Source organism: Lactuca serriola, chromosome 3 (genome assembly GCF_051521515.1).
Source record: "Lactuca serriola cultivar US96UC23 chromosome 3, Lser_US96UC23_V15, whole genome shotgun sequence".
Taxonomy (NCBI): domain Eukaryota; kingdom Viridiplantae; phylum Streptophyta; class Magnoliopsida; order Asterales; family Asteraceae; genus Lactuca; species Lactuca serriola.
Window position 1 is genome coordinate 229035049 of NC_136410.1, and position 16625 is coordinate 229051673.

The window sequence follows — 16625 nt, forward strand, 5'->3', positions numbered from 1 at the left end:
CCCACTCAATCACCCAACCAAATTGAACAAACTAAAATATTTAAACAAAAATGGGAAATATTATTGTAGTAGAGTGACCTATTATCATTTATCCGATTTGGTCAATAAAGTATTTTTTCCGCAATAGGCCATTAAACATACAATTTATATGTCTATTAAGTCATGTTAGTTTCTAACACATTATTCATTAACCAGTTATTGTAAATTACACAAATGGTCCTTATATTTTCAACTTCTTTTGTAGTTGGTCTATCACCAATAGCGAGCACCGTTAAACTGGATCACGCATGAGTATTCACTCACCGATGGTAACTCCATATGCAAACCACGTTGTTGTGATTTTCTGAAAAATAAAGGATCTTAAGAGTAATAATTAATCTCTATTTGATTTTGGTTTTATGTGAGCGGTGGTGTGTGCAGGAGTGAGCGGTGGTGGTGTTGGTATTATAATAGATAACTCTATTCGTATCTTGGTTTGGTTTTTGTTATAGTTTTTTTTTAAACGTCAAATCTAATCTATTTCTAAATAAGTTCTTAATTTCACTTAAATCTACAACGGAAACTGAACCGTCAACCTCACGGACCAGATACCGTTGGACAAAAAGCCTTCGGATGTGTTTGTTATGGTTAGTTTATATAAGAAGACACAGAGAAAAAAATGGTGTTCAAAATGTTAAGAAAGTACTTATATTAAAGAAATTCCAATTATAAAATTTTGCAGTTGTACTCTATTGCTTAAAAATGACAGATAAGTACTTATGGTATTTAATTTTTTTAAATTAAATTATATATAAGGAACAAGATACTCATCACTTACTAATGGATCATTATTGAAGGAATAATCTGTTGAGCCTCTGTGAGTGGGAAAGCCACCAGGTGAAAAACGAATCAATTAGCAAGCATCAGGTGCCTCCCCCATTGTAACAGATTCTATGTATTTTCTCATAGATGGATATGAACCATAAGCTATTTCTTCTACAGTTCTACACTTCTACCCAATATCTCTTTTTCCTTGTTCTCTAATACTATCTAATTCCGTGAATTATTCTTTTATTAATTCACCAGGATAAATAGGAAATTTATAGCTCATTGATCCTCGTAACCCCAGTTATTTTGGTTTCATCACTACACTAAAAATCACGTATTTCTATCTATAAAGCACCGAAACTTTGTGTTCTCCAGACTACTTTTTGATTCTAAGTTAGTTGCCTTCAGTGTATTCGTAGTTTCTTCAGTTTGGTACTTCTTCAGTAATTTCCCTTTACCCTTTTTGTAGTTGACTCGGGTTATATATATACATGTTTAATTACTATTGTTTCGGGAATCATTACTGATCATTCAGGGTTTTTTAGGGATGATAAGATATCCTTTGACCCCGCGTTTGAGGGAATTGCGGACAAAGGATGATGTTGGAGAGGTCGTGCGTAGATGCATGAAGAATATTGTTGTTGTAAAAGGACCGAATAATGCTGTTATTATAAAGGACCTTCAAGGACGATTTTGTTTCAATACAAGCCTCTCCGAGCTCAACGAGGCTCGTGCTATGCCACGTACCAAGCAGGTAAATAATCTTATATCACAATTTCTTTCACTATTTGGGAGATTTCCACAAAAACTTTGTGATCCTCATTGAAACTTACCCCGGATCAACAACTAATCACTTAAGTTTATGATTCTTTTAGTTTATTGATGGGTTTGGACGTAATGTTTTCTATGTTATACATAGGTAACTACCTATATTGCAATATTTTTTACCATAGATTAATCGATGTATAGCTAAATTATTAGTTATTGTCTATGCGTGTATATGTATTAAAGGAAAAATAGATAAAAGGGTCATACCCTTATCGCTAGTAAAAATAGGCATACCACAAAGCAAATTATTTTTAGTAGAGAAATGACCTATATATTGCTATACTAGTTTATAAACCGTGGAAACCATGGTTACAAAATAAATTATATTTTCATAGTAAAAATTCTAAAATTATTTGTCAATTATTTTAGATAAATCATTAATTAAGAGGTATACCAAAATTTTAAAGTTATTATAACTTTAAACATAACATATAATAATTAGAAAAAAATAAATTTTGATTTTGAAATGTTATCTAATATATCTCTTTGACATGTGGGATAATATTAATGAAGAGTTGTTTTAAAATAACACATGTCTAATGTAGATTAAAACTATTCTTTTATTAAAATAGAAATATAACCATTATAAAAAACCCCATACCAACTGGTTTGTAGTTTAATGGTATCAATTTTTGTGGAAAGGTAACCAAAATTTCAGGGTTTTGGTCCGGTTTAATGCAAAAGAAGTAGTTTTGGAATAATATACAAGTGTTGTGTTTGGAATTCTAAAAAAGTGTAAAAAACCCAACATTATTTACACAAAAAAAAGTATTTAAACTAGATGGCTAAGCAAGTCACTTTGGTGACATCATAAACCTTTTTTTTTTCATTTTACAAAAAACTAAATGCACAAAATACCAACTTATTTCTGCTTGTTTATGTATAATAACTTTTTTTTTTCTATTTTCTTTTATTACAACATGGTCTCTACATTTAAGTTGGGTTTTCAAAAACCAACAAAATTACACCGTTTTACTTTCTTTTTTCCACATTAAGATTATATATATATATATATATATATATATATATATATATATATAGTGCGTGTGTTCAATTCAGTACCTAATAACATCACCTAACCATGTGATAAAACAACCTTCATTACACTCATATTAAATTTAGGAATGATGGGTAACATGGTTAGAACCAGTTTTTCATATTCATAATCATAACAATTAATTATAGGGATATTTTGTATATCCCAAATGTCGAAGTATAATATTTTCTCAACCTGTTTTTTAAATATTATATTTATTTTTCTTAAAGCTTAGAAAATATCATATTTATCCAAATTTAACTTTTAACATGTTAAATATTTTATAATAAATTTTTTATATTAAAATCTATATATCTATTAGAAAAAATAGATTGACTATATTGGCCTCATCTAAAATCATTATACTTATAATAAAATTGTATTAAACTACACCAATTTTACATACTATTTTGTCATTCAGGGTCAATCCAAGTCAATCAAATACCTATTAATCTTATCTATCAGTTGACTTTATACAACATAATTTTTAAATAAAATATTTTCTCATCTTAAACCTTTATAATATCAAATTTGTCTAAATGTTTATTTTTAACATTTTTAAAGAATTTATAATCAATTTAAATCCTTCTTTTTATTAAATTACTATTATATGCTTTCTATTTTCATAGGTTTAAAACTATTAAAATCATTCTGACTATATTAGTTTAGTAATTCCCCGAAGTCTCTACACAAATGCAACAGTTCCCAAAAGAAATTGTTTCTTAAAGTTTCTTGTTTTCTCATCCCAAATTCACTGAACAATTGAACAAACTAGAAAGGTGATGATCGTGAAGGATGACAATGAGAACATATTACTAAGGTGTTGGATTAAGTTTATGAGGCCTCTAAGTATATACAATAAATAGCTTTGAGGTGGTTTAGTAAACAAAGATTACTAGTTAGAGTTGGATGAATCTAAAAAGTAAAACAATTCAAGGACAATGAAGGGATTCTAATGGACGTGTCATATGTAATAAAGCCACAAGGGCTATCCATCATGATGTGGTGGTCGCTACCTCATAACCACATCCAACAACATTGCACTTAGTACACATACTACTAAACACCACTCCATATCATTTTATATTTAAAATACAATATATATATATATATATATATATATATATATAAACTAATTTTTCATTCATTTAAAAAAAACACACACCAACTAAAAAAAACGAGAATTAAAAAAAATTAAAAAAGTCAAAAAGCAACATAAAAATTCCTAACATAAAAAAGTACTCCCCATTCCTATATCTCGCTCCAACTCATCATCGCTAACATGCTCTCTTATAGTTGGAAATATCGATCAAAATTTTCTATAAACTGATCAATATCGCTAGAACTCAAAAGTTTTGCACCTGAGCCGAAAGCTGCTTTGTTTGCTCTATTTCTTCTTATCGGTTGATGAAGAGGTTGTTTATCTTCAAAATCCACTAACTCATCATAACTGTCAATGTGTGTTCGGGCGTCCGATTGTTGTGAACTTTCATTGGCATTTCGTGTATGCGTCAAACTAGAAGAAATCTCTTCTGTAAACATCGAAATCGATTGACATGATTTTGTGTAGGTTGTTTAGATTGTTGTAGCTTCCTTCTAATTTTGTATATTTTAGCCTCAAATCGCACCAATTCAAACTAATATTTTGGGATTTTAGCTTTCACTTCCCATCAAACCATAAAACATGGTTTAAACATTTCCGTAAAAACAAGGCCAAAATTTTCATTTGGGAAATTGTAACATAATAACTCACTATGTGCTAGGAGTTACCTCCTGGTCTTTCATGCATAATGCCTAGGGCTAACCCTTGGGTCTTCCTATCATACATAAACTAAATGGATCGGCATTGGTGCCTTAGACCCATAGAAACAGTGAGGAGACTCGCCTCATACTGCTGAAGTCTCGCGAATAAATCCATGGCTGCTGGCTGACAGATCCCCAAACAGTCAATCATCAAAACAACTCCCAATTAATAATTGGGTTCCAATACATATCCATAAGTCCATGCTTAGGGTAAAAGGCTACTTTACCCCCAACTTAGCATGATAGCCTAAGGCCCAATCCAATGGCCCAAAAGTCAACAATGAGTCAAAGCCTAACATATGGTACAATTTTCCACATTGGGCCCAAACCGCTACATGGTCTTTCCATAAGGCCCAACCATTTAGTCCAGGCCAACATTTGGCATTTCTAATGGCCCAATATCCCATAATCATCAAGGCCCAAACTATGCACTTACCCTAAAGCCCATCTAAATATTCTAGTCCATATGATTATTCTTGGATGACCCATTATTGGCCAGTTACCAAAACCCAATAGAAAAGCCCAACTCAAGGCCCTAGTGAAATTAGGGTTTCACATAAAATGACAACTAGGGTTAAGTGTTTCTCAGTTAACCCATAAAGGACTTAATCCATTAAGTCCATCACTCTACTAGACAAATGATATGGTGTAGTTGGGCTTATTACATAATCCAATTCCAATGCCCCAAAATACGGGTCCCGATAAGTCCATGCCCATAATTCCAAAATTAGGGTTTTCTAAACCCTAATTACAGTTTCCAACACATTCATAGCCCAATAGGCCCAATAGCTATGTCCTTAGATAAATTAGGGTTTATTAGGCCCATTAGGGTTTTAGTCCCTTTGTCCAAACATCCCAAATGAATCAAACACAACAAGCACACCACCACCCAACATGGAAACTGGTGGCGGAAGCCACCACCCTATAGTGGTGGTTTTGAGATTTCTTTTCATTATTCCAACACTATTACAGTTTACAGCCCAACTCCCGGTAACACACCCACTCACTAACATAAACACACACATACACACAGCCATCCTAGTGGTGGCCGACGGTGGTACATGGCGGCAGCCACCACCTCACGGGTGGTGGTAGTGGGTCTTTTGGCTAAAAATCGCAAATAAAACATCACAAATGCTAAAAACAACGCATATACGCCCCTTGACAGACACACATCGTATTACAACAGAAAAGACACACACCCGATTGCAAAACTCGAACACAATCATCCCTCCCCGGTGTCATGCGGCGGTGATGGCGTTTGGCAGTAACTCTCGGTGAAACAGCCGTGTGGCGGCAACAGTAGTGATAAGACCCAACATCAGCCATTTCGAGCGATATTCCCACGAGCACAACATTGATCTCAGCGGTCATTTCTCAGCTACACAAGACATCCAACGATAGGGGTTGTTGAAGACGTGTGGATAGCAATCCAGCAGGTGGAAGGATGGCGGTGAATGCAGTGGGGAATGGAGATCGCACCTCCACCGGAAAACAACCACAATGGTCGTTACACCCGCTTCATCCGGCCTTCACGGTGGTTGTCGTTTCATCCTTGAATTCATCGGTGACAAAAGTGATGGTGGTGCAAGCAACGGTATCCGACGGCTATATGGTTGACAAAGGCGACTAGGGATGAGGGCGATAAAGTGGCAGCAACTGTAGACGTTCCAAGGGTTGTGGCGGCTGGCGAATTAATGATCTAGGGTTAGGTTTAAGCAATGGAACATGAGGAACGGGATATGTGGGGTTAAAGTCCCGCTCCAAGCAAATCTTTGCACAATTAACAACTTTGGTCCCTTCCCATGATAATCTTTTCAAATTTAATCCAATATTTACCCCTTTAGCCCCTGATTTAATAAATCTTTACAATATAAATCCAAAATTTACATTTTATCCCTTGCTTCCATAATTCCTTTCATATTAGGTCCAAATGATACCAAACACCCCTGTCCTTTAAAAATCTTTACAATTTAATCCGAAAATTACATTTTAAACCCTAACTTCTATAATTGTGACTTTTAATTCCTCAAAACCAACACCTTGCTCAATTATAGATTTTAGGACTACTATATATTCATTAATTTGTTTATTTATTTATTAAATAAACGGAGTGTTACAAATCTTCCTCACTAAAATTAGATTTGGTCCTCGAAATCATTTCTTACCGTTCCTTACACACTAAACCACTCTAGTAACGTGGTCACCATCCTGGTCACACCCTAACCTTCCCAGGGTAGCCGTGACCAATCTTTGCGAAGCCTTAAAATCCGAAGGTGAAAGAATTCCTCGCAAAAAGATCACATCTACTTTGTCTGAAATATGTTGTCTCGAGATGGTCTGAATCCATGACATACCGTTCATACTGAATCATTATCATTGATTCTTGTTTGTTTATCCCTCACCTGACTACTAAACCTCTCATAACCTGAGGCTCCCACTAGAAAACTGAAATCATAGACCTAATTATCCCTGTAGGTCATTTAGCATAACCCAATCAATCTGTTATTTCGTCCAAACTTGCAACCTAAAACACAATTACTAATACTGCCAATCGTTGAAACTGTCCGAACATTAAACTGCCTGAAGCAGTATGTTGCCACATGGTTGTTTGGAAAAATCTATCGAGACCTCCTGGTCTCAATTCGTTCACCAATCATCTGAAATATCGGGTTCCGGCCTGGCTACGGAGCCAAAGGACTCCCTACTTAGTCGCCTCACACAACTTCTGAACGAAATCCTTCTCTAGAACTAGTTGCCACTAGTTATCATGCCACTGTGACTCTAACAACTTTCTGATCTACCCGATCAGTTCCATGTATCGAATCCTGTCATCACCAAATCCAAGACTAAAAGTGATTGCTACCTGACCAAAATTTAGCCTTATATCACAAACGACCTTATAAAGTCTATTGCTTCCCTGATCACGTAACTGTTGTGGCGTCCCTATAGTCTTATCACTGGCTCCACCAAATCTAAACCATCTGGGTGATTCCGAAATCCAATCCACGGATTTCCATATCCTCACTGCTACACTCGACTGGTGGGTACAATTGTTCCTTACACATCCTAACAACGCGCTCATGCTATCTACCAACGTAGTGAATGTTATCGCTACACCCACAAACTTACATCCCTCTAGCACTATCTGATAACCTTGTGAATGTTACGGCTACACCCGCAGACTTACAATACTTCTCACTCTATCTGCCACCTTGGTGAATGCTACGGCTACACCCACAGACTTAAAACACTTGTAGCACTATCTGCTAACCTGGTGAATGCTACGGCTATACCCGCAGACTTACAACACTTTCCATACTACTTGATCGCTAGTGAATGTTACGGCTACACCCGCAGACTTACAACACTTTCCATACTACCTTATTGCTAGTGAATGCTACAGCTACACCTGTAGTCTTACAACACTCTCCATACTATCTGATCACTAGTGAATGCTATGGCTACCCCTATAGTCTAAAAACACTTTCCATACTGCTCGAACACGCACTCGACCTAAAACACAGCTGAACTTGAGTCCTAATTGGACCTCTAACCTGGTTCCCTAATCCTGATGTCTAAGAGTCTCGAAGGATGTCTGCTGCTCAGGCCCCCAACGAAAGGCCACCAACTTCTTGGTCAGTCGAGTGAAAGGAACCGGAATCTCGGAGAAGTCCCGTATAAATCTCCGATAATAACCCACTAGACCCAGGAAACTTTGAATCTCAGTTGGAGACCTCAGAATCTCCCACTGCATCACGGCCTCTATCTTGGTTGGATCGACAAGAATACCCTTCTGGTTGACAAGGTGCCTAAGAGATTGCACCTTGCTTAAACATAACTCACATTTGGAGAACTTTACAAAAAGTCTCTCCCCCACTTAGATTCGACTAAGTCTTCATGGCACGCAAGAATTGAAGGATTCCTAATCCTTCTCGCTTTCTAATATCCCACTAATGACAACATGTGCTTACCAATGCTAGCGATAAATCACCAGTTAAACCTTGAGATCGCCCATCCTCAGAAATCCTGATGAGTACTCTTGAAATTTGGTCCAGTATAACACCTCAATCCACCTCCCATGCTGACAACTCAAGGCCTTAATCTTCACTCTGGCTCATGAGTCCTCGTTCCCACTTCCAATCTCGCAACACCACTGAACTCTAACCGAACATAGCCCATGCGAAAATACAATTCTCGTGAACATCTGATGACCAATCACTTATGTATCTAACACCCGCAACTGATACTACCCTCTTCATGTTACCAGTCCAGTCCTAGCAACGGTAGTGCCTTGAACTCCAAAGTTCATCCATAGACAATTATCGACCACACCTAAACCATGATAGAACCACTGAACGATGACTTTACTGAAGAACTATCACTCTAACCCTGACCGAGTATCCTATAAATAATACTCCTGCACAGATCCCGACAAAGATCTGGAATGCTAACGGACCACGTGGAACCCACTCCGCAAGATGCATCCCTCTGTGGGTTCGTCAAGGAGTTTTCAGCATGCAGGATGGCACATATGATACTTAATAACCCAAACACTAGGAGAAAACTGACTCGAGATCTAAGTTATCCAAACTCACTCACAATTCCAAAGTGATACATATTCCCAACATCCACCTAATAGTAGTAGAAGATGACATACCCGCAACATCTGGAGGAATCCTAATCACCTTCTGCTAGCATAACCGACCCTACTACACTTATAGCAGCCTAAACCCTTAGAATGTCAAACTCCCTTGTGCACTTTCTCGTAGGTGCTGTGCTGACTCTGGCCCTGCTGGCCTTTCATCCGATGATCAGAAGTCATGGGTCTCTTCCCGGGACCCTCTAATATACGCACCTACCACAAACCTCTTTTCTCAAGTGTTCCAAATTGATCTCGCTTCTACAACCTCTTGGAAATCATATCATTCAGGGTTTGACACCTTACCACGCTCACTAGCTCACTTGCCAATGGCTAAGATGCAACAACTGGAACATCCTCTGTCCCCAAACTGGGTCACAAACTTCTCCCTGAAGCTTCTTAAATTCTCTAATACACTCACTGATTCGAGTATGGATCCTATGTTTTCAGTAGTACAGGCCCAATACTACCTTGCACACCTATCCATACTTTCCTCAGCAATCCTCCAAGTCACTTCCTCAAACTTATACACCCTAGTCTCACTGAACCTCACTACTAACCCACTGAAACATATCCTAGAATTTCCTAGGTTCCCGTACCCACCTAGTCCTCAACTCTTGAAAGATTCCTAGTAATGTCCACTCGCTACCTCATGAATATAGCCACATGCAACAGAGATCAAATAATACTTTGAGTAAAAGACTTATCCCTAGAACGGTTAGACTCAAATGAGAGTTGCGCAATAAGGTCAAGTCCATCACTCTGAGATTATCCGGCCTGTATCCCATGTGACTTAGCATATTCACTTAGTAGCTAACTCACATCACTAAGAGTCCCACAAAGCACAAAGCAAACAACATTCAAACATTGGAAAATCTAACCATCCTAATCCAATCAAACCGCTCTATTCTCTAATCAGGAATCTGTATGTGTAATTTAAAGGATCATATAATCACGCATAACCTGAATAGGCCATCCTATCACTAACTGATCAGTACTAGCATGCAAGTCGACAAGCACATACAATAGGCATACAAGGCATCCTCTTAGATCCTTAGCACTAATCTAACATGCGGTTCTCATAATCATATCATAACATAACATATCATAACATGTATGCATATCTTGAGGGAAAACTTACTTGAGCTCGGCTGATTGCACGCATCACACACCTTGTTCTTTTCAAAGTTATTTTCTCTGTTCAAACTCCTTTTATAAAATGATTTTACTTTTGAAATTTTTTCATACCAAATCCTTAGTTTGAGTCCAAACACAATGGAAGGTATGTCCGAATCCCTCAAACCAAGGCTCTGATACCAACTTGTATATCCCAAAATTCAAGGCCAAAAATTTCATTTTTAAATAAGTTATTATAAAACCATAAGTATAAAAACATCCATAATGACATCTCATGTCAAAACCAAAGTGATAATAATTAAAACATGTCATCATAAAACAATATCAGAGTACAATCCCAAATATCTCATGTGTGGAAACATAGAGTGATGTGTTGCGATCGAGTCGACTCCTTTCTTTTGAAAACGAAGTACCTAAAACCAAAACTGAAAACCGTAAGCACGAAGCTTAGTGAATTCCCCAAATACCACATACCATATATATTAACATACTGCCTAGTATATCTAGGTGTTTTCTTACCCCTTCAGTCTCTTTCAACTGAATACTATCTAGCATATAAACACATACTCACATACTCTCATACATAACCATGAGCCATACATATATTATAATCAGTAAAGATGATATGTACCAAACATAGTCTTGCCATTATCCCATGGGCCACCACGTGGTCTTTCTTTCCAAGTCGTGGGCTACCCTCTTCGGTCTCACATACAACTTCCAAGAGCCACCTCCTGGTCTTCCATGCAAGCATCACAAAGACAACTAGCATATATACTACTCTACTTAGCTAATTAGCATATAATATGTCATGAGCCACCTCCTAGTCTTTCATACATAATAGAATACAGTGCGCCAGGAGCCACCTCCTGGTCTTTCATACATATTGCGTAGGGCTAACCCCCGGGTCTTCCTACCATACATAATAATATATTGGGTGCCACGAGCCGCCTCCTAGTCTTTCATGCATAATGCCTAGGCCTAACCCTCAGGTCTTCCTATCATACATAAACTAAATGTGTCGGCATTGGTGCCTTAGACACATACCAACAATGAGGAGACTCACCTCACACTGCTGAAGTCCTGTGAATAAATCCATGGCAGCTGGCTGGCAGATCCCCAAACTGTCAATCATCAAAACAACACCCAATTAATAATTAAGTTCCAATACATATCCATAAGTCCATGCTTAGTGTAAAAGGCAACTTTATCCCCAACTTAGCTCGACTCAAGCCCAAGGCCTAATCCAAAGGCCTAAAGGTCAACTATGAGTCAAAGCCCAGCATATGGCCCAATTTTCCAAATTGGGCCCAAACCTCTATATGGTTTTCCCTTAAGGTCCAACCATTTTGTCTAGTCCAACAATTGGCATTTCTAATGGCCCAATATCTCATAATCATAAAGGCCCGGACTATGGCCCAAATTTCCAAATAGGGCCCAAACCTCACATATGGGCCTTACCTTAAAGCCCATCTAACTATTCTAGTCCATATGATCATTCTTGGATAGCACTTTATTGGCCCAATTACCAAAACCTAATAGAAAAGCCTAGCTCAAGGCCCAAGTGAAAATAGGGTTTCACATAAAATAACAATTAGGGTTAAGTGTTTCTCACTTAACCCATTAAGGACTTAATCCATTAAGTCTGTAACTCAACTAGATAAATGATATGGTGTAGTTGGGCTTAATATATAATCCAATCCCAATGGCCCAAAATGCGGGTCCCGATAAGTCCAACCCCATAATTCCAAAATTAGGGTTTTCTAAACCCTAATTAGGGTTTCCAACCCATTCATAACCCAATAGGCCCAATAGCTATGTCCTTAGATCAAATAGAGTTTATTAGGCCCATTAGGGTTTTAGTCTGTTTGTCCAAACATCCCAAACGAATCAAACACAACAAGCACACCGGCATCCAACACGGCGGCTGGTGGCGGCAGCCACCACCCTATGGTGGTGGTTTTTAGATTTCTTTTCATTATTCCAACACTATTACAATTTACAACCCAAATCCCGGTAAGACACCCACTCACTAACATAAACACACACACATAACCACCTTAGTGGTTGCCGACGGTGGTAAATGGCGGTAGTCACCACCTCACGGTGGTGTCAGTGGGTCTTCCGGCCAAAAATCACAAATACAACATCACAAATGCTAAAAACAACGTATATACACCCCTTGACACACACACACACACATCGTATTTCAATAGAAAAACTCACACTTGGTTGCAAAACTCGAACACAATCGTCCCTCTCCGACGGCATGCGGCGGTGACGACGTTTGGCAGCAGCTCCCGGTGAAACAGCCGCGTGGCGGGGACAGTAGTGATGAGCCCCAACAGCAGCCATTTCGAGTGATATTCCCACGAGCACAACATCGATCTCGGCGGTCTTTTCTCGGCTACACAAGACGTCCGATGATAGTGGATGTTGAAGAGGTGCCGACATCAATCCAGCAAGTGGAAGGATGGTGGTGAATGCAGTGGGGAACGGAGGTCGCACCTCCACCAGAAAACGAACACAACGGTTGTTACACCTGCTTCATCCGGCCTTCACAGTGGTTGTGTTTTTATTCTTGACTTCGTCGGTAACAAAAGTGATGGTGGTGCAAGCAACGGTATCCAACGGCGATGTGGTTAACAATGTCGGCTAGGGATAAGGGCATAAGGTGGCAGCAACTATAGACGTTCCAAGGGTTGTGGCGGCTGGGGAATTGACGATCTAGGGTTAGGTTTAAGCAATACAACAGGAGGGATGGGATACGTGGGATTAAAGTTCCGCTCCTAGCAAATCTTTGCACAATTGACAACTTTGGTCCCTCCCCATGAGAATCTTTTCAAATTTAATCCAATATTTACCGCTTTAGCCCCTGATTCAATAAATCTTTACAATATAAATCCAAAATTTACATTTTATCCCTTGCTTCCATAATTCCTTTCATATTAGGTCCAAATGATACCAAACACCCCTGTCCTTTAAAAATCTTTACAATTTAATCCGAAAATTACATTTTAAACCCTAACTTCTATAATTGTGACTTTTAACTCCTCAAAACCAACACCTTGCTCAATTATTGATTTTAGGGCTACTATATATTCATTAATTTGTTTATTTATTTATTAAATAAACGGAGTGTTACAAATCTTCCCCACTAAAATTAGATTTGGTCCTCGAAATCATTTATTACCGTTCCTTACACACTAAACCACTCTAGGAACGTGGTCACCATCCTGGTCACACCCTAACCTTCCCAGGGTAGCCGTGACCAATCTTCCCGAAGCCTTAAAATCCGAAGGTGAAAGAATTCCTCGCAAAAAGATCACATCTACTTTGTCTGAAATCTGTTGTCTCGAGATGGTCTGAATCCATGACAGACCGTTCATACTGAATCATTATCATTGATTCTTGTTTGACACGACACGACAAGGTTTTGTATAACACGAATACGACACGACACGATATCGTGTTTTTCTTTATTAACACGAAAATGAACCAATTAAAACACGACAACACGACACGACACGACAAATATAATATTACATAACTATTAGTGTATTTCGTTCATACTTAAAGATATATAACACGGCAAAAACGACAAACACGAAAAACACGACAACCACATGCTTAATCGTGTCGATTTATGAACACGAACACGACACGACACGACATCGTGTTTTTTAATCTTGACACGAAAACGACACGAACACGAATTCAAATTTTGATTTCGTCCCGATTTCGTTTCGTTTCGTATATTTTTGTCGTATCGTGTCAGAAATTGACACCCTACAAACACCCCATGTCCTCTAACAATCTTTACAATTTAATCCGAAAAGTACATTTTAAAAAAATTAAATATGATATTTATAAATACATTGGATAATTATAATATTTATAAATATGTTGGACAAATATGATATTTCGATGTTTAACAAAGTATATATATGAAATTATCTCTATTTATTAAAGATATATACAAAATTCTCCATTAATTAAAAAAAAAAACAAAAACAAAAAAACAAATGACGATCTCTATCTCTGGTACGGGATTGCATCAAAAATTGAAACCGTAGCAGATTATTCGTTATGTTGAAAGCGTTTCAAGAAATTTGATAAAAATTGCAAAACGATTTTGATTAATCTCACAAACTGAACAGGAGATTGAAGTGTTGAATAGATTGAGACAATTGATTCTTGAATCAGATTTGAAAGTAGCAATTACCAAATTTCAGGTAAACCGCCTCAAAATAATGAAATATGACTTGTGTTGTTGTACTTGTTACATTTTAATTAATTATAATTATTGTACATTATGTTCCATTGAAGCAGTCAAACGACCTGAAAATACCCCTCCATGTCATAAATGATTGCACCCATTCCTTCAATGAAAAAAAATTCATCGGGAAGGGGGGTTACGGAAGGGTTTACAAGGGAATACTTACCTGGGCAAATCATATAAACAAACTAGTTGCTGTAAAACGCCTAGATGTGACTGGATTTCAAGGTAACAAGGAATTCCACACAGAGGTCACAATGCTTTCAGAGTATAGACACAAAAACATTATAACACTTATAGGGTATTGCGATGATAACGAAGAGAAGATCCTTGTTTATGAATATGCAAGCCATGGAAGCCTTGACAAATATTTAAGTGGCCGTGCAATGTCGGGTGGACTTTCATGGCTACAACTCCTCAAAATATGTATTGGCATTGCATCTGCATTGGATTATCTTCATAACAACGTGGCCGAAAAACACAGAATAATACATCGCGATGTAAAAAGCGCGAATGTTTTGTTGGATGAGAATTGGAATGCAAAACTTTCGGATTTTGGGTTGGCGAGAATAGGCTTAGCAAATCAACATAACACATTTGTGATCACCAACATCGCTGGCACACATGGTTATTGTGACCCACAGTATGAAAGAACAGGGTTTTTAACAAAAGAGTCAGACGTATATTCGTTTGGAGTGGTTTTGTTTGAGGTTTTGTGTGGAAGGCTAGCGTGTATTTTGAATTACCATGATGAACGGAGATTCCTTCATCATTGGGCTCGAACCCACTACAAAAATGGAGAGCTGGATAAGATAATTAACCAGAGAATAAAGACAGAAATTAACCCAAGAACATTAAGCAAGTTCTCAGCTATTGCATATCAATGTTTGCACAAAACTTGGGAACAACGGCCTACAATTGCTGAAATTGCATTCCAACTTGGGGAAGCTTGGAAAATCCAAGTAAGTTTAAACATAGTTTTTATCTATTACTTTAATACGTACATCTTCTTAGGGGAAAAATAAGGATGTCCATGAAATATATGAGTGGCTGACACGACAATTGTTTTTGGTCCATCATCAGTTTACAGGATGAATGACAAAAGGAGATGAGACTTTTGTCACATGATGAATAAGAAAGAATCATTAGTGAATCTTTATTAAACAAGGGAGACATGGACGAACAAAATCTAAACTAAAACTTGGTTTTATGGTTTTAAAGAGAAACAGTGAGACAACACAACATCACATGTTGCTCTTCTACACAGATGAAAAAAGCATTGAAAGATTACCAAATATTTGTTTCTTTGTATATCTACTATGTTTCTGTGTTAATGCATGGCCTGTATGTTTTGTTGCATTGTAACATTTGTAGTTGAAAAAAGTTAAACTCTAAGCGATTGTAATTTATTATAATACGAACAGAATGCATCTGTTTTTATTCAAACATTAAAGGAAACAAACAAGGACAGAAATTACCTATACATGAGAATCAACGTATTCATACTAGATAAAACAGATCAAGCAATTAATACTGAACGCACTGATCTTTTACTGGATATAAATTAACGACAACAAGTCACATATCTGCTCTATGTTACCGGCAAGAGGTAATCTTGTCTCTATTCTACTGCTCTCTATTGTTGTAAAAATCATCCGAGTCTGACAAGGTGTAGCAAGAGTTTTACTTGTAAATAATTTGGTCTGGAAAAAATTGGTTAAAAGTCGCATTATTAGGCGGTCAAAAAACAGCTGAAATAAAACATAAGGTGGGAAGCAACATACTATTTGAAAATGAGTACTTTAGTTTTCAAGTTGTTAAATGTATTATGGTGATAATCACTTGAGGTAATTGAACATTAGGACTTGCGTTATTTTGCTATAAATTGGAATTCTTTAGAGTTGCCCTCGCCATTGACACATGTCTGATTCTACTATAGACGTGAACATCAACAACTCATTTATTATGCTATCTTATCAAAGGTGAAGATGCGAGTTTAATGCACACAAAAAATGAAGTCTTCTCCAATAAAAGACATGTCAATCTTTTTACTTCTTAATTCATCTCGTAATACTGTCGTTATGAATTAGGAA

The 16625-nt window shown here is 37.3% G+C and overlaps 1 protein-coding gene across 5 annotated transcripts; it reads left to right on the forward strand.

Moving 5' to 3' along the window:
- The first annotated feature begins 965 nt into the window (after positions 1–965).
- Positions 966–15972, forward strand: LOC145093657 (putative receptor-like protein kinase At5g39000). Of its 5 annotated transcripts, none has more exons than XM_079031857.1 (5): positions 966–1250; positions 1353–1561; positions 14414–14488; positions 14583–15494; positions 15616–15972. In XM_079031857.1, the coding sequence occupies exons 2-5, from the start codon at positions 1355–1357 to the stop codon at positions 15625–15627; spliced, it is 1206 nt and encodes a 401-aa protein (XP_078887983.1). In that variant the 5' UTR covers positions 966–1250; positions 1353–1354; the 3' UTR covers positions 15628–15972. The 5 variants fall into 5 exon arrangements, with proteins under 5 accessions (XP_078887983.1, XP_078887982.1, XP_078887986.1 ...); XM_079031856.1 differs by having other exon boundaries at positions 966–1239; XM_079031860.1 differs by having other exon boundaries at positions 966–1239; positions 14586–15494.
- The last annotated feature ends 653 nt before the right edge of the window (positions 15973–16625 follow it).

Excerpts from the sequence above, each read along its gene's own strand:
- LOC145093657 (XM_079031857.1), top strand. The coding sequence starts at position 1,355 with ATGATAAGATATCCTTTGACCCCGCGTTTGAGGGAATTGCGGACAAAG. Across the intron at positions 1,562-14,413 it reads CTATGCCACGTACCAAGCAG|GAGATTGAAGTGTTGAATAG; the intron begins GTAAATAATCTT and ends CAAACTGAACAG. Across the intron at positions 14,489-14,582 it reads TAGCAATTACCAAATTTCAG|CAGTCAAACGACCTGAAAAT; the intron begins GTAAACCGCCTC and ends GTTCCATTGAAG.